General features: G+C 36.1%; 1 protein-coding gene across 2 annotated transcripts in view; it reads left to right on the forward strand.

Annotated features, from left to right (window-relative positions):
- NDUFAF2 (NADH:ubiquinone oxidoreductase complex assembly factor 2) overlaps positions 1-23,805 on the forward strand; it is a 90,044-nt gene that overhangs the window by 54,717 nt on the left and 11,522 nt on the right. For both annotated transcript variants that reach the window (XM_084880624.1, XM_084880625.1), the window contains exons 2-3: positions 9,725-9,814; positions 18,450-18,490. In XM_084880624.1, coding sequence (XP_084736750.1) covers positions 9,725-9,814; positions 18,450-18,490 — 131 coding nt within the window. The remainder of the gene's footprint in view (positions 1-9,724; positions 9,815-18,449; positions 18,491-23,805) is intronic.

A 23,805-nucleotide genomic window follows, 5' to 3' on the forward strand; every position in this document is an offset into this window, starting at 1 on the left:
ACCTTTGATTTGGCTAAAAAGAATTTTAACCCCCCCTTTACTATCATGTCTTTCCATTTTTATTTGTATTTAAAGACATTTTAACTCATCTGTCATGATTTAGACATAGTCATACTAGAATCACTTAATGTCAGTTTCTTGTGTTATTTTTGTCAAATGCTCAAATTCTCTATTTTAGATATATTTTTTAAATTGGAGAGAATTTAGTTTATAAAGAATTGTATAATGTTTCTGATTTTAACATTGGACTAAAGGTCTGTGTTTATTTTTTATTTATTTATTTTTACTGATTTCAGAGAGGAAAGAAGAGGGGGAGAGAGAGAGAGAAACACCTCCTGCACACCCCTACACTGGAGATCAAGCCCACAACCCAGGCATGGGCCCTGACTGGAAAACATACCATGACCTCCTAAGTCATAGGTCTATGCTCAACCACTGAGCAACACTGGCCAGAGAAATTCTGTGTTTTATTATTAAAGAAAGATTTGTAGAATAATTTAGATGAGTAAAATATTTCTAAATATAGATTTCCTACACATCAAAACGTGAAATGCTGCTTCTCTTTCAGTCTGTCAGAGTGAACACATTATTAGGTGGACTAAATGGTCATGAATTCGTCCCAGCCTGTTTGGCTGAGTGGAGAGAGTGTTGGACTGCAGACTGAAGGGTCTGGGGTTTGATTCCTGTCAGGGGCACATGCCTGTATTGCAAGCTCAGTCCCTAGTAGGGAGCATGCAGGAGGCAGCCAATCAATGATTTTATCATTGATGTTTCTATTTCTCTCTCTCCCTTCCTCTCTGAAATCAATAAAAATATATTTTAAAAATAGTCATGAATTCACCATTTGAATTTTTCCTTTTAACGGTTACCCCTTTTGAGGAAAGGGGACAAGTATACATATCCCAATGATAAAAAAAAAAAAAAAAAAAAAAAAAAATTCCTAGTAGTTTGGAAAAGAAATGATTTTTTAACATAACAGTCAAATGTTTTTTTCTTTATTTTACAAAATATAACTATTTTCACTGTTTTCTTTCCACAGCAATGGAGAGGAAGTAAATAAAGTAAAATACTAGATACTTCAAAGAATTATGTGTTTTATTTTGGAATGCAATCAGAAAACCTATTTAACTTTTGATTATAAATCTTCCTAGATTAATGCAAAAGACTATTCAATATATATTTATTGGTTGAATAACATTTTTAGAAATTAAAATTTTTGTTTATATATAATATTACTATGGAAGTTGAAATATAGAGAGTAAGAGTTGACCATGCATTTAGAAAACAGACACAAGTTTGCAATAGGTTCATCGTTTTTTCTTAAATTGTGATAATATTAATATGTAAATTTCAGACTTAAATTTTACAAATTTTATTTATGGCTCATAAGAAATTAATGAAATCAGTTTTAAACAAACAAAAAAATTGATGTGCTATTAACTTGACACAAAACATTTACACTAATATAGGAAACAGGTCCCTCTGAATTTTTCTGCTGTCGTTCTGTGTATAGTTTAAGACCTCACAGCTTTTGAGTCCTGAAAGGCAAGACCATATAATTTAAGGCATTTCAGAATGACCAAGCATTTTGATATAATTTTGGATGTTCTAAGTTGGAAGAAGCTGAGATCCCTTATAAGGTGGGAAAGCTAATAAGATTTTAGGTAATCCATTGAACTACCCTGTTTCCCGAAAATAAGACAGTGTCTTATATTAATTTTTGCTCCTAAAAATGCGCTAGGTCTTATTTTCAGGGGATGTCTTATTTTTCCATGAAGAAGAATACGGTACACATTTATTGTTAAATGAAAATAAAGGAAATTTATTACCTGTATACTATACAGCAATACAGTAGTTGTCAACACAAACCAGACAAACTGTGAATCCTACAGTATCAAGAATTTACTCATTTATTCAATGACAATCATGTCATCATCTTCTGGAACATCATCATAATAATCCAATTCCTGAATTTCCCTGGTGAATTTCTTCTGACTCCATTTCTTTCAGAATCAGTGGACCAAATCTCTCATGTTTAGCAATAGCATTCTGAAACAGAGCCTAGGGGGGCCTTATTTTCAGGGGGATGCCTTATATTTCACTCAGAAGGAAACCTGTAAGTAGGTCTTATTTTCGGGGAAACACGGTAGTTTCTGTTGTGAAATCAGCTGACAATCTTATGGGTGCTCACTTATAGGTAACTAACTGTTTTTCTCTTGCTGCTTTTAATATTTTCTCTTTGTCTGTTGGCATTTTAATTATGGTATACCTTGGTGTGGTCCTCTTTGGATTCCTTTTGTTTTGGGTTCTGTGTGTTTTCTGGACTTGTAAGTCTATATTTTTCACCAGGTGGGGGAAGTTTTCTGGCATTATTTCTTCAAATAGGTTTTCAATATCTTGTTCTCTCTCTTCTTCTGGCACCCCCATAATTCAGATGTTGGTATGCTTGAAGTTGTCCCAGGGGCTCCTTACACTGTCTTCATATTTTTGGATTCTTTTTGCTTTACCAGTTGGGTGTTTTTTGCTTCTTTGTATTTCAAATCTTTGACTTGATTCTTGCGATCCTCTAGTCTGCTGTTGGATCTCTGTATATTATACACAGTCAGTGTATGTTTAATTTCTAATTGGTTCTTTTTCATATCCTTCAGAGTCTCACTAAATTTATCAGCCTTTTCTAGAAAATTTTTGAAAAACCTTCTAACTGTGGTTTTGAATTCTATATCCAGTAGTTTGCTTTCCTTCATTTCTATCATTTGTAACCTGTTTCTTTGTCTCCGCATTTTGGCTGCTTCCCTATGTTGATAGAGTGGCTTTGTGTGCCAGGTGTCCTATAGGGCCCAATGGTTCAGCCTCCCCAGTTACCTGAGGTGGACACTTTTGGCGCATCCCTTTGTGGGCCGTGTGCACAGTCTTGTTGTAGTTAAGTCTTGATTGTTGTTGGTATCACTGGGAGGAATTGACCTCCAGGCCAATTGTCTGTGACAATCAGCTGTGTCCATGATGGGAGAATTTCTGTGTTTGAGACACCCTTATGAGGCAAGACTTGCTTCAGTGGGGCTTTGGTGCTCACTGAGACTACCCCCTGAGTGTGTTCCTTATGAAACTGAGGAGTTGTAATCTGGATGGTCCTACTCTGACCCCTGGATAGACTGGCTGTTAGATCTCCAAGGAGGTGCAAATTTAGCCTCTGCCTGAGTGGACCCAGCAAGAGCTATGGAGAGATCTGCAGATTCCTCTTCTTTGTTTGGGGTTTGGAGGTGCCCAGATGAGGCCCAGCTGTGAAGCAGTGTAAGCTGCTATGGGGCCTTGGGCCTTCTTTTGGATGTTCTGGGTCTCTCTGACTCAGCTGCAGTTTGTTAGGTAAGTTTAGATTTCAAAGGACAAGGCCATTCATATGCAAATGCCTCTGCACACAGCTTGGGTGGAGCTGAGTCTCAGGGCAGAGCAAACAGCAATGGCTTCCCGTCAGCCCTGCCTTAAGAGTGGAGTTTGTGGGAGCTTTTGTCTCCCTCCCGATTGAGAAAGCCAGCCTCATATTCAGTTGCCAGCCTTCTCCGCACGCACGTCTCTGTACCTCTGCACTTTACTTCCGCAGTCCCCTGAGTCTCAGTGTGCTTTTCTCTTCCTTTCTAGTAGTAGAATTTCCACTCAGCCAGCCTTCCTATGGTTCTGGATGATGTCTGTTTTGTCTTTTAGTTGTAGTTTTGAAACGGTTGTGTGAGGCAGCAAGTTCAGGTGTTTACCTATGCTGCAATCTTAGTTCCTCCTGTATGTAAACTTTTTTATGCTAATTTTAAAATCTCAAATGGAAAATGTTTACAATTGGAAGTCATAAAAACACTAAGTTCAAATGCTGGCTAGTTTAATTAGTATTCATCCTATGCCTCTTTTTTATCATTTGTTAAAGATTCTTTTAAAGATAAGAGATAATATATTGAAGGCACCTAAACATCATCTGGTATATAGCAGGCTCTTGATAAATAGATGCTACATCTTAATAACTTCAGTCAAATTACATGAAAAGTTCTATGTGAAAATGTCTTTCAGTGTAAGAACTCTTATTTTTTATTCTTAATTTATCTATTTTTAAATTTACAATGCTTCAGAACAACAAGGTTTGAAGTCCCCAAATCTGTTACATACAGTGTGATTCTTGGCTTTCAGTAGTCCTCACTTTCTTATATTATGCATTGACACTTCTAAGCCTCCTTTTACATGCAAAATTCTGTCTTGTACATCACCAGACAAACTGATTTGGGATTATCACTTGGTTGCACCAATTGCTGCCATTAGGTTAAAGGGCCAGACATCAGTCAGACAGAAATTGTCATACCTTGACCATACTACTCACTTCACCTTTCCTCTAGGCCAGGGGCTCCTCCTGTCAGCCATCAAGGGCCAGAATCTTGCTTTTATTTACAAGAGAATAGTTATCGCAGGGATGTATCACCTCACTTTGTCTTTCAGTAGTCCTCACTTTCTTATATTATGCATTGACACTTCTAAGTGTCTTTCCAACCCAAAGTCACCTCCAATTTCATTCATCTTTCCCACAAGTGGGAACTATCGGTCTGGAAGTAGACAGCTGGTTGAAACCCTAACCAAGGGTTTTTGGGTCACAACCAATATAGGCTTCCACCTTTGATTTGGTACTTGTGGAAGAAAATCCCTCCTGCACTGTGATAGATGTCTTGTGAGTTCTGAAGCTCCAAACTTTAAAGATTAAAGGCTGCCCAAATATCTGCGCTTTCCTGCATGGATGGATTAGGGAAGGAGCCTGGACCCTGGGAAAGAAATAGTTGATTTTTAATCTTCTGGGAAATGGCAGTTCCTTGTCCTTTTAGCTTGGCACTTTTATTGACTAACTGAAATGTGGTGTTTACAGAGGTAGCATTTGTAGATGTCTAAAATCTGGCAGCATAGCATCATGGCTAAGTATGTAGGGTAAGGAGATAGAAGGCCTGTGTTCAAATCCTGTTTCCTGTTGCTTATGTGTGACTTGAAGTAAATGTCAAGTTCTCTTAAGTCTCAGTCTCTTTATAAAGTGAAGTAATAATAGTACCTCATAGAATTATCAAGTTCAAATAAAATTACCCATTCAAAGTTAAAACTTAGTCTAGTATCTGGCATATGGTGAACATGCCATAAATTTTAGCTTTTTTTCCCCCCTTCTGGTCACCCTGGAATTTTAGGATCTCTGCCCTCTTCTTTCAAACCTTACACAAAATTATTGTATATAACACAAGATTTTATAAAAATGAAGGGTAAACATAATCCTGGCAAGATTTTGATATTCATATCTGATTACAAAGAGTATATTCAGCTATTTCTCATCCACAGGAATTTCTTACTGCTGTTTTGGTTTTTATGCTCTGTATCATCATGTTGTGTGTCTGGGCCTGTCTGTATAGGACCAGTGTGGTTTCTGAAGTGCGGTCTGCATGATGACTTCATGGGTTACAAAGACAACCTCTTAAATCTTTAAGATATGTCTATTTTATGTGTTTAACACAAAATACAACTAGTATATTCAGTAAGTGATTTAATGGATATTTTTAGGGTAAGGTAAAAGTGACTATTAAAGAAAAAAACAAGCTAAATTAAAAAAAAAATGTTAAGGATAGAATGCTAAACTAATGTGACAACAAAATTGCTAAGCTGGTACTTCAGTGACTGAAGTTTAGAACTCTCTACTTTAGATCCTCTTTCTCATATCTGTGTCCAGGGTTCCAAAACTCTATCCCAGAAGCCCAATAAAACAGATGAAATCTTTTTTTTTTTAATCTCTATTGTTGAAAGAATTACAGATGTTCCTTTTGTTCCCCCATTGACCCCCACCACCCTACTCCCACCCGTCCCCAGGCCATCAGCAAACAGATGAAATCTTTTACTTAAACCTGTCATCTACCCAATACTCAGGATCACTCCTTATGGGCTCCAGATTTTTTTAAACAAAGGAATAGGAACTCTCTTATCCTAGGACAATAAGCTCAATGGCAGCTAGCTTTAAAATTTTTTAAATTTTGGAAATAATATTGTTTTTTATATTATAATTTTTAAATCCATGTACCTTGATTCATTATAATCTACCAGAATTCAAACTTTTATTTTGTCTGTCTTAAGTCTAATATTGTTTAATATTAAGTTAAACAACTATATATTGTTTTACTTAATATTATTGAGTTCAGTTGTTTGTTCTTTTCTTAGAAAATGTTTTTATTGATTTGAGAGAGAAAAAGAAGGGAAAAGAGAGAAATAGAAACATCAATGTAAGAGAGAGAGGAAACGAGAGAGAGAGATTTGTTGTTTCAATTTGTTTCACTTATGTATGCATACATTGATTAACTCTTGTGTGTGCCCTGACCAAGAATTGAACCCTCAACCCTTAGAGTCGACATTCCAACCAACTGAGCCACCTGGGTAGGGCTAAGTTAATTTTGTAAAATCATTTTTTAAACTGGGGGGGGGAGCAGGCAGGCATCAATCTGTTGCCTTTCACATGCTCCCTAATCAGGGATTGAACTCGCCACCTTTTAGTGTACAGGACAGTGCTCCAACCAACCAAGCCACAACAGCCAGGGATTCGGTGCTTCTTGTATTTGTATGTGTATTACTTCCCAGGTGAGGGAAGTTTTCTGTTATTATTTCTTCAAATAGGTTTTCAATATCTTGCTCTCTCTCTTCTTCTTCTGGTACCCCCATGATGCAAATGTTGGTACACTTGAAGTTTTCCCAAAAGCTCCTTACTCTGTCCTCATTTTTAAAATTCCTTTTTCTTTTTGCTTTTCTGATAAGGTATTTTTGCTTCCTTATATTCTAACTCAGTCTTTTTGATTCTCTGCTTCATCTTCTCTAATGAGGTATCCCTGTAAAGTGTTCTTCATTTCAGTTAATATATTCTTCATTTCTGACTGGTTCTTTTTTATGGTTTCCATGTCATTTTTAAGCTGTTCAAGTTCCTTTAAGTTCATCTACTCTTCCCCTAAGTTTGTTGAGAGTTTTTATAACCAGTAAATACATGCTCCATAATAAGATATAAGACATAGATACTTTAGATCTATACTTTATTATATATCTATACTTATTATGGAGCCCATACTAGAACTATGAAAAATAGGTATGAAAAGTTTATTTAATAAACCAAGGGCTTTATTTTATATTTTATATTTTTAAAAGATGTGTACATCATTTTTAAAAATCTTTGATGTCATCTATTTGTGAAAAAAGTTTTCTTCAGTGATTATCAAGGAATTAAACACATGAATTAATCTTTTTCTTTATACATGCACAGAAATAGGTATGGCCTCTGATTTTTAAAAAAATCTTAGGAAACCTTAAATGAAGTGTATAGACCCATGGACAGGAATTAAAAGTTAATTTTTGTGTTAATCTAAATGTCTATATAGATATGTTTGTAATATATATGCATTTAGTGGTGCTACTGGTAATAATAGACCCTTCTCCCCACGTGCTATATTTTATTGATGTACATTCAAAAGCTTATAGAACACACTTTCAGAAGCCTATTTGTCAATATTTTGTATTTTTTACAACAGTTTTTCTTTCTACACTTGCTGTTGCTAAGATGACATACATCATATCGAGTCTAGTAATAATTAATGTCGTTTTTAAACATTCGTTTAAAATCTTGCTTGGCGTTGACTTGTATTGACATAACCTTCAAACACGTGGTATCTACAGAACGTGTGAAGTGCAATTAACAAGTTTTGCTTGAAAAAGTTTGTGTTTGGTTTGGTTTTTGTTGCAAAACTAGGGCTAAGAAGATGGCGGATGAAGAGCATATTCGGCACTGCATGCTTTACGAGTTCCAATTAGGAAGAAAAGCAAGTGAGGCTGCAAAAAACATCTGAAGTGCTCTTGGTCAAGATGCAGTTAGCGCCAGAAAATGCCAACGTTGGTTTGAGAAATTTCGCGAGGGAAATTTTTCGTTAGATGACAAGAGTGGTCGAGGCTGTGTGTCCAATTTTGATCAAGAAGCTCTTCAAGCTCTTTTGGTGCAAAATCCTCAAATTACCCAACAAGAGCTTGCGACAACTTTAAATTGTTCACAAAAAACAATTTCCAATCAATTGCGTACACTTGGCAAAGTCCAAAAGTTTGGAAAATGGGTTCCTCATGAGTTGACCGACAACAACCGTAATCAGAGTCACAATTTGCAGTTCGCTCCTCTCTCGTCAAAACCGTTTGCCGTTTTTAGAGCAAATTGTTACCGGAGATGAAGAATGGGTGCTGTATGTTAATTTGAAAAGGCGGCCTCAATGGTTGGACAAAAATGAGGCTCCGCAGCCCACGCCAAAACCTGACTTGCATGCGAAAAAAGTGATGTTGTGTGTTTGGTGGAATTTTAAAGGAATTCTTCATTATGAACTTTTACCATCTAACCAAACCATTACAAGTGCAGTGTATAGTGTCCAATTGGAAAGGTTAGCCCAAGCTTTAAGAGAAAAAGAACCCGTGCTGATTAATCGAAAGGGCGTAATTCTTCACCACGATAACACACGACCGCATACTGCAAGAATCACTGCTGAAAAACTGCGCCAGTTGGAATGGGAAGTTCTCCCTCAACCTGCATATTCTCCTGATATTGCCCCTTCCGATTACCATTTGTTTCGTTCTTTGCAAAACTTTCTTCTTGGAAAAAAATTTAATAATGAAGAATGCCTCAAAAATGCATTGACCGATTTTTTTGCATCAAAATCACAAGAATTTTACAACAGAGGGATTAAAATGCTTCCTGAGCATTGGGCACAAGTAGTAGAAAACAACGGCAACTATATTGTTGATTAAATTTTGTTGTATTGTTTAAATAAATTCGATTTAAAAAAGTATTAGAAAACGACATTAATTATTACTAGACCTAATAGTATTTAGATAAGGACTAAATGAAGAAACCAGTATCTTGGCTCTTTCAACATTTTGAAAATTGTCACGTAAACATTTTAGTATGTGTTAAATTTATGGTAACTCTGGTTACTATTGTATAATATGTTTATGTAGGTGGGTATAAATAGCATTTTAGTAAAAATATGTGTACATATATTGAGCCTCTGCTCTAAGAATAATACAGCTGTCATTTTTATAGACCTTTTACCCAGACCTTTGTTCTTACAACCTAAGGGCCACAGAGTACAAACCATCACTCAATTCCTTCGTTTGCCAATGTATTATGAGGATAGGGTGGCAACAGAGTTTTGTGGTTGGTTAAGACTTACTAGGGTCCCTAAGTATTAATTCCCTGGGCAGAAGCACCTCTAATATATTTATTCTTATAGAGTTTAGGGGAATGGAACACTGTCAGTTATTAAAATGTTTTTATTGTCCATTAGTGCCCTACAGATTAATTGATTGCTTTTTTTCTGTACACAGTAAGTATATATATATGTGTGTGTGTATATGTGTGTGTGTGTGTGTGTGTGTATACATATATATATATATATATATATATATATATATATATATATATTTCACCAAAATTAATTTTACATCTTACGGTAGGAAATTAAAGTTTTTGCAGTCAGATAGAAATTGCCTGATTTTAAATGAAATCTATTTTTTCCCCTGTTAATTCTTTTATCATATGAGAGGGTATACATTATCAAAGAGAATATTAGTTATAACTATTGTATCCTGTATTATAATAACAATATTAGTTATTATAACTACTGTATCATTTAATAATGTAACAATCACTTTTGTCTTATAGGACAAATTATTCGAGAGAAAAGAATTATAGAAGCAGTAAATAAAAGCGAAGTAGACTATGAAGTAGGGAATATCCCAACAGAATGGGAAGGTAAGTTTCTGCTTTTAGTGGTATCTTCTGGAAGGCAAATTGTTTAACTTCATACAAATTAGATAAGAGAATTTATAATTACATGTTCTATTTTTGCAAAAACTCTTACAATCTAAGTCCATGAAACTTGTGGAGGTGTACGATTATTTCCTTAATAATAAGGATAAGGAAATAATAAGGAAACGTATGTATCATGAAAAGAACTGTTAAACATTAGCAGAGCTGGGACTAGTGCGAGTGAAGCTCCAAAGATAAAAATTGAAGGTGGCACTCACTTGCATGTGCTAGCACTACATTTGCCCGACCTCAGGGGTTGAATCCTATTTCTGGCACTCACTACCTACATGAACTTGGTTAAGTAACTCAAACTTCTCAGCCATACCTTTCACTTTATAAATTGTGGATAACTTGCTGTAGGAAGCATTTGAAGTATTTTTTCAATATTCCATGACCATGTTAGCTGACTTCCTGTTTAGATAAGGATGGATGCTCGTTTCCTATTAAACGCTGGGATTAAGGTAAAAGATCAAAGAGAGATAAAGGAGTAGGAGCAGTCTCTCAGTATGGCTGGAACAGTAACATTTGAACTCGTAGCTTCAATCCACTATTTAAGCTTCGTTGCAGAAAAAGCTCATCTATTTGGAAGAAAATAGAACCCAGTCTGCCAAGAGAAATATATAGCGAGACACAGACTATTTCCTAGGTTTCCAGCGGCTTTCCAGTTCCCAGTTTCATTTCTGAATGAAGTTCAGCTGCAAGCCTACCTTTGAGTTCTAAGTACCACCCAACACCCTTGTTATAAATTTTCCCCTTTTTCCTTACCAGTTCTTAACCTAGTGCCTGGCACATAAGGAGGCACATAGTAAATGCTCGGTAAATATATATTGACTATATGAAATCAGGCTTAAGTTGGCTTTTATTTAGCAACTAAAAGAACTTTTCCTAAAATGCTAATACCTAATTTAAATGTCACTTAATAGTTATCAAGTGTTTACGTATATACCTGGTATTGTGCCATTACTTTTAAAATTTTGATATAGTTTAATCATCATAACAATCCTAGGGTAGACACTGTAATTATACTCATGTAATAGGGAACCTAAGGTCAAGAAAAATTAGATAAATTGCCTAGGTTCTACAGCTACACACTCTAAGCAGTAGAACCATTGCTTCCTGGTGGTGTAGCATGATACCTAATATATGGTAGTTATAGGTATTAAGTTACTTTTATGCCAGCATGTGAGTGTAAATATTTCCCTGGAAATATATTTTTCCATTTCTTCTTATTATCTATGAAAATACTAGAACTATGAAAAAGAACATTAAAATGGGTAGATACCATAGACTTTTTGAAGAAATACTGCATATAAACTGGCAACTTCTAGGAGGAGTAAATTGAGCTTTCTTATTTTAACAGACTTTCCAATGTTGTAAGCTACATTTGCAATTCTTAAATAATGCCTGTGCCTTCTTATAATGAGCCTATTTTTCATTTTCCCCAATAATAGTATAGAATTAAAATGTGTATAGAAATAAATTAAGTTATAAATAAACAAATAGGTAATGACATTTTTTTAGCCTTTGCAACTTTCAGAGAATTAGAATAAGCTCTAATGCTTTTTATGGCTCTGTCCTAATCTAGTAATTCAACATAACTGTTCCGTAGGGCATACCCTAAAAACAAATGTATCTCCCACACACTGAAACTAAAATTATTTCTGTAGTGTTATATATCTATTAAATGTAAAAACCAAGAAGTTCATACTATGAAAAAGTAAATTGAAGTCTAAGTAAACACACAAAACACTATATACAGGAAAGGAAAGAGAAAAAGATCTTTTAAAGTAAATAGTATCAACACCAAATGAATCTAAACTACTTTTAGGTCCAGATGAATATTTGTCAATTACTAGTAGCAAAGTACAGGTACCTACAAGCTGCATTTACTGCCACAATAATATATAGACAGTGTGCCCTTTTCATTTATCTAGTAAATATCTATTGAGGGCCTGTGCATTCACAGACTTTCCATTCTGGAGCGGGAAAGTGGGAGAGAGAAGACAATAAACTAGACAAATAACTATATAGTATGTTAAAGAAAATAAAGCAGGGAAAAGGAATAGAGAGTGTTGGAGAAGGTGTTGCAATTTTAAGAAGTGTAAGGAAAAGGATTTGCTGAGGTAGATGACTTGAATAAAGGCAGAAGAGGAGTTGGCCATGCAGGTAAACAGCAGAGGAGCATTCCTGGAGAGTAAATGCACAAGCCCTGAGGCAGGAGCATGCTCAATGTTTAAGGAACATCAAGGAAGCAGAGTGACTGGAATAGAGCCAGAAGGAAAGTAATAGATATGGTTAAGAAAGTAACAGGATGCCCAATCACGAAGGGTGTTATAGGCCAGTTTGAAAAGAGCAGGCCGAAGCTCTGAGTTGTATTTAACAGGATCACTCTGGCTGCTGCATTGCAAAGAGATTAAGGGGGTCATAGGCAAAACATGGAGACAGAAAGCTCTTGTAATAATTTGGGCAAGGGATAATTGTGATTTGCACCGCAGTATGAGTGGACATTGAAAGAAGTAGGTGCATTCCATATCTATTGTAAAAGTAGAGCTGATGGGATTTGCTGACAAATTGGATGTGGAATGTGAAAGAGAAAAGTCAGTGATGATCTTAAGCTTTTAAGCCTTACCTGGGAAAATGGAGTTGTTGACTGAGAGAGGCAGGACTGTGGGAGGAGCAAATTTTGGGAAAATGGGATCAATTTTGGAAATGTTAATTTTGATAAGCCTATTATACATCTAAGTAGAGATAGTGAGTTGTATATAAGCCAAGAATTTAGTGGAAAAGTTTGGGTTGCAGATAAAATTTGGGAGTTGACAGCAAATAAATGATAATTAAAGCCAGGAGACTGGATGAGATCACAAAGGGGATGAGTGTAAATAGAAAATGAGAAGTTGAAAGACTGCATCCCCCCCCACCCCCCCTCACCTACTCCCAATATTAAGAGACCAGACAAAAAAAAGGAACAGCCAGAAAAGTAGGAGAAAAAAAAGAAAAGTGTCATGTGCTAGAAGCCAAATGTCAAGGAGAAAGAAGTGATCAACTATGTCAAATGAGGACTGAGGACTGAGCTTCTTAGACCTGTGGATTTATAGTTCCCATCAAATTTAGAAAAAAAATTGCCATAATTTCTTCAAAATATTTTCTCTGTCCTTTTCTGTCCCCTATTTTGATAATTTTAAGCTGCTTTAAGTTTTCTCACAGCTCACAGATGTGCTGTTCATTTGTGGAGACATTGGGTTTCATTTTGTATAATTTCTCTTGCTGTATCTTCAAGTCCCTATTTAATCCTTTTTTTTTTTTTTTTTTTTTTTTTTACAATGTCAAATTACTATTAATCCATCTGGGGTAATTTTCATTTTAAAGATTGCATTTTTCATCTCCACAATTTTGATATGGGTCTGTTTTATATCTTCCAGATCTCTACTTAATATGTTTTACCTTTCCTCTAGCTTTTTTAACATATGGAATGCAATAATAACTTTTAATATTCTTGTCTGCTAATTCCACCACCTGTGTCTGTTTTCACTTGGTTTTGGTTAGTTGATTCTTTTCTCCTCAATATGGGAAATGTTTTTCTGTTTATTTGCTAAGAAATTTCTTTTCTTTTTCTTTTCTTTTTTTATATATATATTTTATTGATTTTTCACAGAGAGGAAGAGAGAGGGATAGAGAGTTAGAAACATCGATGAGAGAGAACCATCGATCAACTGCCTCTTGCACACCCTCTACTGGGGATGTGCCCGCAACCAAGGTACATGCCCTTGCCCGGAATCGAACCTGGGACCTTTCAGTCCGCAGACTGACGCTCTATCCACTGAGCCAAACCAGTCCCGGCTGCTCAGAAATTTCTGATTAGATATCAGACATTTCAAATTTTTGCTTAGTTGGATACTGGATATTTTTTTTCTCATTTTTGTTCTTGAGCTTTATTCTCTGACAGTTAAGTTACTGGGAAACAGTTTGATCCTTTCAGGGCTTGTTTTTAAGATTTGTCAGGTGGACTGGAGCAGCATTTAATCTAAGTCTAATTATTGTGAACTGTTGACGCAAGTAATCAATGCCATATTTTCATACTTAGAAATAAGTCATAGGTTCTGCCTTTATTCAAGGGGAAGAGATCACACAAAGGCATGAATACTATGAGGTGGGGGTTGTAGAGGCAACCTTAAGAGTCTGTTCTTTATACACAGTAACAGTAACATGAATGACCTTACGAACAACCGTTGAGTAAAATAAGCTAGATGTAAGCGTACATACTGTAAGATTCCACCTATAATAAATTGTAGATAAGCCCTAACCTGTTTGGTTCAGTGGGTCCCAGGTTCAATTCCCGTCAAGGGCATGTACCTTGGTTGTGGGCCCTCCCCAGTAGGGGGTGTCAGGAGGCAGCTGATTGATGTTTCTCTCTCATCAGTGTTTCTAATGCTCTCTCCTTCTCCCTTCCTCTCTGTAAAAAAAAAAAAAAAATCAATAAAATATATATTTTTAAAGAAAGAAATTATAGATAAGAAAAAACTAATCAATGATGACAAAGTATGTCAGTCACTAGGGGCTGCAGGTGGATTAGGGTGCTTACACATAGTCAGACACTAGAGGACTTTTGGGGATAATAGAAATGTTCTGTATACTGATCATGGTGCTGGTCACAAGGTTGTATACATTTGCCAGAACTAATGGAATTGCATATTTTAAATGGTTTCACTATATTGTATATAAATTGTATCTCAATAAAGTTGATAAAGAAAAAATAACAGTAATAGCTGTGAGCATCACAAAATTTGTAAATTAAATATGCCAATTAAATCTAATAATATCCTAAAGATATGCTTAAGGGTCAGTAGTCAGAAAATGACTCATTTTGCCCTACCCCATTTGACTCAGTGAATAGAGCATCAGCCTTCAGACCCAACGGTCCTGGTTAAATTCCAGCCAAAGGCATACACCTCAGTTGCAGGCTTTATCTCTGGCACAGGTTGGAAGGCAACCATATCTCTGGCACAGGCTGGAACTGTGTGGGAGGCAACCATTCGATGTGTCTCTCTCAGATCCATGTTCCTCTCCCTCCTCCCCCAACCCCCTTTCCATGCTCTCTAAAAATCAATGGAAAAATATTCTTGGGTGAAGTTTAACAAAAAACAAACAGAAAATAACTCATTTCATTTGAAGAGTTTTCATAATTTAAAAATGTAGGTTTTTATATTTATAGTTCTTTATGATGTGTCAACACTCAGAACTGGCAAAGATCATTTTTTAAAAGGTGAAGCTTTATTATGGTGTCTTTCCCTTAAGTAAAATAAACAACACATATTTCTGTAATATCTTTTATATGCAGACTGTTAGTGACCTTTCTATAATTTTAGTTCCGAATGGTCTATTGAATCTGGTGATGAATGTCTCATTTACCTTAACCCCTGTTGGCAGTGCTTCTAAAAGTATATTAGCTATTTTCGGTGTCTGTGGAGATTTGTAGAATGTATGCTTCATGAAGTATTTTCCTGCCTGCTTCTTCTAGGCCCTTTTGGTTATTAATAGGAGTTTTAATTCGTATGCTCACTTTCATGCTCATTATAGTGAGTTATATTCCAATAAGAATATTAAAGTTCAATGAAAATCTTATGCATACTGATGAGAATGCAAAGGAACATTGATTAAAGAATGCTAGGATCTTAAGGCATAAACTGTCCAGTGGTCTTGCTAAATTCTATTCAAACAATGGTTACATTTCAATGAGGGCTGATACAGAACCCACCTTACAGATATAATTACCAATGGTAAAATCATTATATAATTTATAATTGGATACGGGTTCAGTTCCGGGTTATTCTGAGGTGAAAAGAAAAACAAAAGTAGTAATTTGATACTAATGCTTATTTTTATTCCTTCTCCTAAATTTTGTCAACCTTCAACAGGACATTTCCTTTTTTGTACATAGTGAATGGGAAACTGGGGATGATTATATAATTGAGGAGTCACATTGAAAATTTCCAGTTGTAAACCTTTCTTGGATGCATAACAAAAAATAGCTATCAACCATCATCTCGAGGAGACATTTCAAGTATCTGGTTATTGTAGAATTATAAATATAAAAATTTATTTTAGCAATTACTGTTATGTAGATTAAAGGTTTTTTTCCCGTCAGCCATTTGAAATAAAGCCAAAGGAAGCCCTTGTATCTTTTCTTGGAGATTAGTGTCCCATGAGAGTGAATAGTCTAGGTGGAACTTAATATATTATCTGAATTATAACCAGTTAGCTTTAGAAAACACATATCTGACTTTCCTCAACTTATTAATGTACCTTAGAATTAAAAAATATATATTTGGATTCTATTGAAATAATTTTGTTTTTCTGATCATTAAGAAAAATTGAAAATGTTATTTATCTCATGCTGATAATAACTATGCATTGTGCCATTATACTTTTTGGCATGATCTAATGCTGACAGTGTGTGTTCACAGACTCTAGAATACATGATAATCATTAGTATAAAGTATAATAGTAAGTAATATGAATGTGTTTTGTTTTTTTAAAATATATTTTAATGATTTTTTACAAAGTGGAAGGGAGAGGGACAGAGAGCTAGAAAGATCGGTCAGCTGCCTCCCACACACCCCCCCCCCCCCCCCACTGGGGATGTGCCCGCAACCAAGGCACAAATAAATATCTGTGTTATGCATGAATGAGTAAAATGTTTGTGCAAGTTACAGGACCCTTCAGTCCTCAGGCCAATGCTTTATCCACTGGGCCAAACTGGTTTTGGCAATATTAAAGTGTTTTGCACCAACATATACAGTTGTTGCTAAAAGAATTATATTTAACTAGAGGCCTGGTGCATGAATCCATGCACCAATGGGGTCCCTGGGCCTGGCCTGCAGGATTGGGCCAAACCGGTTCTCCGACATTCCCCAGGGGGTCCCAAGATTGCGAAAGGGCGCCGGCCAGGCCAAGGGACCCCTCAGGTGCATAATAGGGGCCAGGGTGGGATGCAAGAGGTTGGCCAGCCGGGGAGGGACCATGGGAGGGCTCCAGGGTGTGTCCGGCCCATCTTGCTCAGTCCGATCAGCTGGACCCCAGCAGCAAGCTAACCTGGTTGGAGTGTCTGCCCACTGGTGGTCAGTGCATGTTATAGCGAGCAGTTGAGCGGCCTTAGCATATCATTAGCATATTACGCTTTGATTTGTTGAACGGATGACCGGATGCTTAGCATATGAAGCTTTTATTATATAGGATATTATATAGGATGGTAGCACTGGCACAGGGGTTGATAATTGTTTTCATTTAAGTGCCAAACAGTGATTATTTTAGGCTTTGTGGGCCATGCGGTTTGTTACAACTACTCAGTTTTGCTGTTGTAGCACAAAAATAGCCATAGACAACATGTAAACAAGTGTGGCTGTGTTCCAATAAAACCTTTTTTAAGACAGATATATTTTTTTATTCATTTCAGAGAGGGAAAGTGATATAAACATCAATGATGAGAGAGAATCATAGCCGATGATTCTCTCTCATCATTGATGTTTATATCATGTTGTCCTGCCTGACCCCCACTGGGGATCAGCCTGCAACCCAGGCGTGTGCCCTGACTGGGAATGGAACTGTTACCTCTTGGTTCATAGGTCGACACTCAACCACTGAGCCATGCTGGCAGGGCAAAACCTTTTTTTTATGGATACTGAATTTGAGTTCTATGTAATTTTCATGTGTCATGAAATATTGTTCTTCATTAGCTATATATGGCTTGCAAGCTATAGTTTGCCAACCCTTGCCCTACCAGTTGATTTTCCTGAATTAAGTTTTAATCTGGATTAAAATTGAAGATTAATTGCTTAATACATTAAGCACCCAGTCACTGGTGACTGACACTATACTTTCCATCCGAAAGACAAAACAGGTTGGGCATTTAACATGTTAAAAAGAGTTATAAATCTCATGTTGAATTATTTTAAAAGAAGCCTCTTTTATAGAAAAAAAATGCCTATAAGTATAGTTAAGTCAATTTTATTTTGACTTCAAAGAGGCAGTTGAAAAATTTCATAAACCACTTCTTTCCTTGATTACATAGAGGAATCTTACTGCTTAACCTGGATTTTCTAATACAGGTTAAAATTTCATTAAGACAATTTTTTAGTGGAAGTATTCATTCAACAGCTGTATTTAACACCAACTCTTTCACCATAGCTGGTTTGGTTCAGTGGATCAATTGTCAGCATGCGAACCAAAGGGTCCTGGGTTCGATTCTGGTCAAGGGCACTTATGCCGTACTTACACTAATTCAGAATATTGTATGAGGTATGATTTTAGATATGAAAATGTCCCCTGTTTACCCTCCCAACTGTTGCATTTTTTTCATGACACAAATCACCTTCTGATATAATATGTTTGTGTGTTTCTTTTCTATACTCCCTTCACTAGTACATACAATACGGAGAGAGGGAATTTGTTTGGTTCCCTGTTGTATTTCCAGTGCCTAAAACAATATATAACAGTTTCTCAATAAATATCTGTGTTATGCATGAATGAATAAAATGTTTGTGCAAGTTACAGGAAACTTACATTTAAAATTTTTTTTTCCTAGCTTGGATTAGAAAAACAAGAAAAACTCCACCTACAATGGAGGTAAGAATACATAAGGATAATATTCAGAGAGCATGTGTTTATAATGCTGTGTTTCTCAATTGGGAATTTTTACTCCTAGGGATACATGAAGCCTCATAATAAACATGATACATCTTGCCAAAGTGTTCATTTTACTCCATAGAAAATAATCTAAAACACTTTTATAATAAAAATAAATGTGCGGTTATGGAATATAACAAAATTAGTATAAAATTTTAAATGAAATAATAAAATTTAAAACAAAATGAAAACACTTTTTAGAAACTTTGGACTTATAGCAGCTTGGGTCAGGACATTTCCTCTGGCCCCTGAGAGTTCTCTGTTCTGATATAGATCCTTTGAGGGAAAAGTTTAGGAAACACTAAATATCTTGGGCCTATCCAAATCATGTTCTGCTTATTTGCCCTTATTTTATATGAGACTTTACACAAAATTTCATGATTTTGTGTAAGTTTAATTCTATCAAGTATCCAAAGAAACTTTGAAATATTCAATAAGATTATAACATGTAGCACTTAGTAATTACTATTTGAGTTGTCTTCTTATTTAAAACTTTAAAACAACGGTCACCAGCCAGTGGTCCAAGGACCACTGGTGGTCCGTGAGGTCTGAGAGGTTGGTGACCACTCCTTTAAAAACATAGTTTTGGTAGTATGCAGAATAAATAGCATAGCAGTGCTGTGGCACATGTGTTTGTAAAACATGTTCATCTTATAATTTTTATTTTAAAACAATAGCATAAAGTGTTATAAAATATTTTGTAAGAAATAAATGTATTTCATAAAAGGAAAATTTCCAAATTCACTAGTGTACTGCCTATTCTTTTTCTCCTACTACTTAGGACTTCCCTCCTCTTTTATTTCCCCTGTTCCCTCACTACTACAAACCCTTATGACAATGTAAGTTAGCTCCAACACTCAGGCCCCACTTGTTGGGAGTTGTGGTATTCCAGGGAAGAACTCATAATGACCCATAAGTTGGAATACCTATCTTTACTCGCTCCATTCCTCTTACACTGACCACATCATTGTTTGTGTGGCCAAGGTCTGAGTGATCACATCTAAGCCCATCTCTAGCTTTGTATGTTGCTCCCACCTTGCCCTGTTCTACTCTTCATTGACCCTTCTTTCTAATATCAGTGGAGCTTGGAATAAAAAGGGGAAAAAGTCATTGTGATCCAAGATTAGAAGTATCACCAGCGGTTTACATTGGTAGGGTGGATTCAGAGGCCTTGGATTCACCTTCTCTTGGTCGTAAGAGGTACTGTTCTTAGAGCAAAGGCATTTTTTCTATTACCAGAACTTTGAAAGCCTTCTTCTATGGAAACATTGATATGAAAAGTGAGTAGATGGAGGCTACTGCAATAATCTGATTGAGTCTCAATGTGCCCCTTAAGGCAGGGAAGCCAAGCCATCCAGCTGCCATCAGGCCTGCCTGCAGTATCTGCTGGGTTAGGTGAATTCCTACCTGCAGTGGCTCTACATGGGCTACACCCTAGGCTTTAATGCCCATCTGAGCAGCCCTCCTGCTCTTAGTGTCTTAGAGTACATGGGGGTTCTGCAGCGATGTGAGGCGCCCTCTTTGTTCCCCTTCCACTCTGACCAACTGCCAGCTATGGCAGGGTATGGGCCTAATGCTCCAGCACTATCAATTTTCAGGGCTACTAAGCAAGATACCAGGCTTTCTCCATGGTACTCTTATTGGCTTTAAATCTTCAGAGTCCACACAGGACTCTTTAAAACATGACACTCCAGTCAGAGTTTTCAGTCAATAAGACCACCATTGGAAACCAGTCTTATTGAATTTATGCAAAGAAATGCATTGCCATGATTCATTCATTAAGAATTGCCAAATTTTGGAGGAATAATACAGGGGAAAAAGTACACTAACCTGCTTTAAGATCTTTTGATTTTCCTTGCCAATCCTTCCCATGGACTCTTCAGAAGATGTAGTAATATTTTTCCAAATGCATTATAACAAAACAGTGTAACTGTCTCCAAATGACAAGAAGAAATTTAATATGACATGGTAATGGATTTCATTATAATGCAGATGACATGGAATGTTGTCCTTTCTGTAAAACCCAACATTCTATAATATCAATTCAATATTTCTTCAAATAACTGACCTTTAAAGGAGTTCTCTCTACCTAGTATTATTATGTTCATTTTATAAGTTATAGAATTGAAATATCTTAAAATTGACAATTTGCATACTTAATTATACTTCTCTGTGGACTTAAATTGGAGTGTATATGTGTTTGGAAAATTAGATCCCTACCCCCCAACCTCGATTATCACTTTGGAGAATAGAATGGAAATGAATAAGAAAACTGTGGCAGATTCACACACTGGGTTACAGCATGAATGAAGTAAAGCTTCATGTTTCAATATGGATAAATCTCAGAAACGTGATATTGAGCAAAAAAAGCAAGTTGAATAAGATTTCACACAATATGATGCTATATATATAAGGTTTAAAAGCAAGGAAAAGATAATGGACTATCAAGTAAAGTTAGTGAGTTAAACAAATGAGTTTACTTTCTCTTCAAACCTAATGAAAATAACAATGAAGGAATTTATATTAAAAAGCATAAACCTAAATTGAACAGTGCTTCAGAAGTTAGAAAGCAGATGAACAACTGGTAACAGATTTAGCAAAACTGAGAATAACTCCTCTGGCAGAGGAGAAAGCCCAGCAGTAACCCAATTTAAATTGTAAAACCCCAGAATGCTTAGTAATTGGCAGTGCCAGGAAACTCTGAAAGTGGACTTGAGGCTTATACTGAAAATCTGTTTAGGAATAGTTGGAAACTAATAAATAAATGTAGAAGTAATAGAGTTGAAAAACCAGCATTTATTAACTGTTACTAATTCAGGGGAAAATTATTAGTGGATACTAAAACCATTGGGTCAAATTGGAGAACAGAAAGTTTACATGGCATCCAGGTAGCCCCCTGAAGATTACTTATTAAATACAATGTAAAAATACATCTGTAGTGGGCAAGTCTGGAGGATACCACCTTAACCAAGTGGTCAAAGTTATGCCAGGTAAAGCAGATTTGACCTCATATTTGCCTTCTTGTATGATGCACTGAGAATAAGGCATTATTTATATAGTGCTTATTAATCTAATCACAAAGAAACAACCAGAAAACCTAAATTGGGACACATTTCATAAAACACCAGTCTGGTCATGTCATTGTCATGAACAACAGAGAAAGATTGATGAATATAACAATAAAATATAGCACTTGATCCTGGATTAGGGGGAAAACAACTCTAAAGGACAGTATTGGGATAATTGGTGAAGTTTGAACATGAACCGTACATTTAGAATAGCATTGTATCAAAGCTAAATCTGAAGAAAAAGAAAAGGATGCTGTTAAATTCCCTTTGTAAAAGTCGGAAACCTAGGCAACTTCTCTACCCAGTTAAAAACTAATTTTATTCACGGGAAAGCGAAAACAGAGGAATGAAGTGAACACATACGTACTGAACATATCAAGTGAGGTTGAATTATAAATAAGCAAATAAAAAATAAACAGAATTCATGTATTAGCTCCAAGAAAAACAGAACTTGAGTAGCAAATGAAAAATAACTCAAGTATACTAGATAACTCCCTTGTTCATAGTGCTTACTTATAATATAAATATTGAATATTGATCTACAACTATATTGAGAGTATTAGGCCACAAGATTGATGGGAAAAGTCTTCATTTTTAATAATAAGTTAATGTACAATGTTTAAAACTAAAAAGTAAAGAATTAATAATATGAGGGTGTTATTTAGATATTACGGAGGGGTCAGTATGCTTTATAGCTGTCAAACACATTTGTGGCTCCCTGATTTATATGTACTATAATCATAGACATTAGCTAAAAGAATATGAAATAGTTTCTTCTGAGGAAAGGAAATACTATTTTTTTTTAAAAGCCTTTTAGAATGATCTGGTCCTACAAACTATGTGAGTATATAACTTTGATTTAAAAATATAATTTTTAAAAACACAGACACAATGTTATAGATGAAGGGTAGGAAAGTTTGTGTTTTTTTAAGCGCCAATAGCCTGGCAGGTGTGGCTCTGTGTTGAGCATCAAGCTAGGAAACAGGTCACGGTTCGATTCATGGTCAGGGCACATTCCCAGGTTGCAGGCTTCATCCCCAGTGGGGAGCATGCAGAAGGCAGCCAGTCAATGATTCTCTATCATTGATGTTTCTTTCTCTCTCGCGCGCGCTCTCTCTCTCTCTCTCTCTCTCTCTCTCTCTCTCTCTCTCTCTCTCCCTCCCTCCCTCCCTCCCTCCCTCCCTCCCTCCCTCCCTCCCTCTCTCTCTCTCTCTCTTCTCTCTTCTCTCTTCTCTCTTCTCTCTTCTCTCTCTCCTCCCCCCCCCCTCTCTTTCTCTCTCTCTCCTCTCTCTCTCTCTTCTCTCTCTACCCCCCCCCTCTCTCTCCTCTCCCTCTCCTTTCCTTTCTGAAATCAGTAAAAACATATGTTTTAAAAGACGCCAAATAGTAAATATTTCTGACATTGTGAGACAGTCTTGGTTGCAACTCTTTTAACTCTGCCATTACTAGTGTCAAAGCAGTTATAGATAATATGGAAACAAGTATTCAATAGAAATTTATTTACAAAACAGGTGGCAAATAGATTCTAGTTTGCTAGACCCTGCTATTGTTCAGTGGTTTTCAGATTGGGATACCTGTACCACTGGGTACATAAAGGCTTCCCATGCAATATACAGGTATGGATAGACTTTCAAGAATTTATTTCCATATTCTCTCTTTCCATATGTCGTCTTCCCTAAAAATGATCTGCGTAAGAACTTCCTTCTTGTGTTCCAGTTTTCCTTTCTGACTTATTTCATAATCATCTCACTTTTCAAAAAGAAAACCTTACTCCTTGTCCATATTAAATCTTACGCTAGTGCATTGCCTTGGGGTTTAAAAATCTCCAGGGCACCAAAATGAAGAGACTGTTGGAGTGTGAATCTCTCCCTCAGGAGAGTCCTGTGAGAGCAAAGCAGAGAAAACTTCAATAAAAATTATTGAAGGGACAACACTTTATTTCATCCAGGCAACAAACTCATACAAGGCTCCATACCTTATAGTTTCTCTTGCTAGCTAGCTGTCCATTTATGTATGTTAAAATTAAAATTCACAAGTGAGAAAGTTGTCATGGGGACACATAATAAAACATTTATTTGAATTTTAAAAGTATAGTTAGACTTTCTCTGACACAGTAAGTTAGATTTGGCTGATTGGGTTTGAAAATGAGGACAGGCTTTGCCAATTAAGTTATATGGTTATATTTTC

This window comes from Pipistrellus hanaki (assembly GCF_964339955.1).
Source record: "Pipistrellus hanaki genome assembly, chromosome: 4".
Lineage (NCBI taxonomy): Eukaryota > Metazoa > Chordata > Mammalia > Chiroptera > Vespertilionidae > Pipistrellus > Pipistrellus hanaki.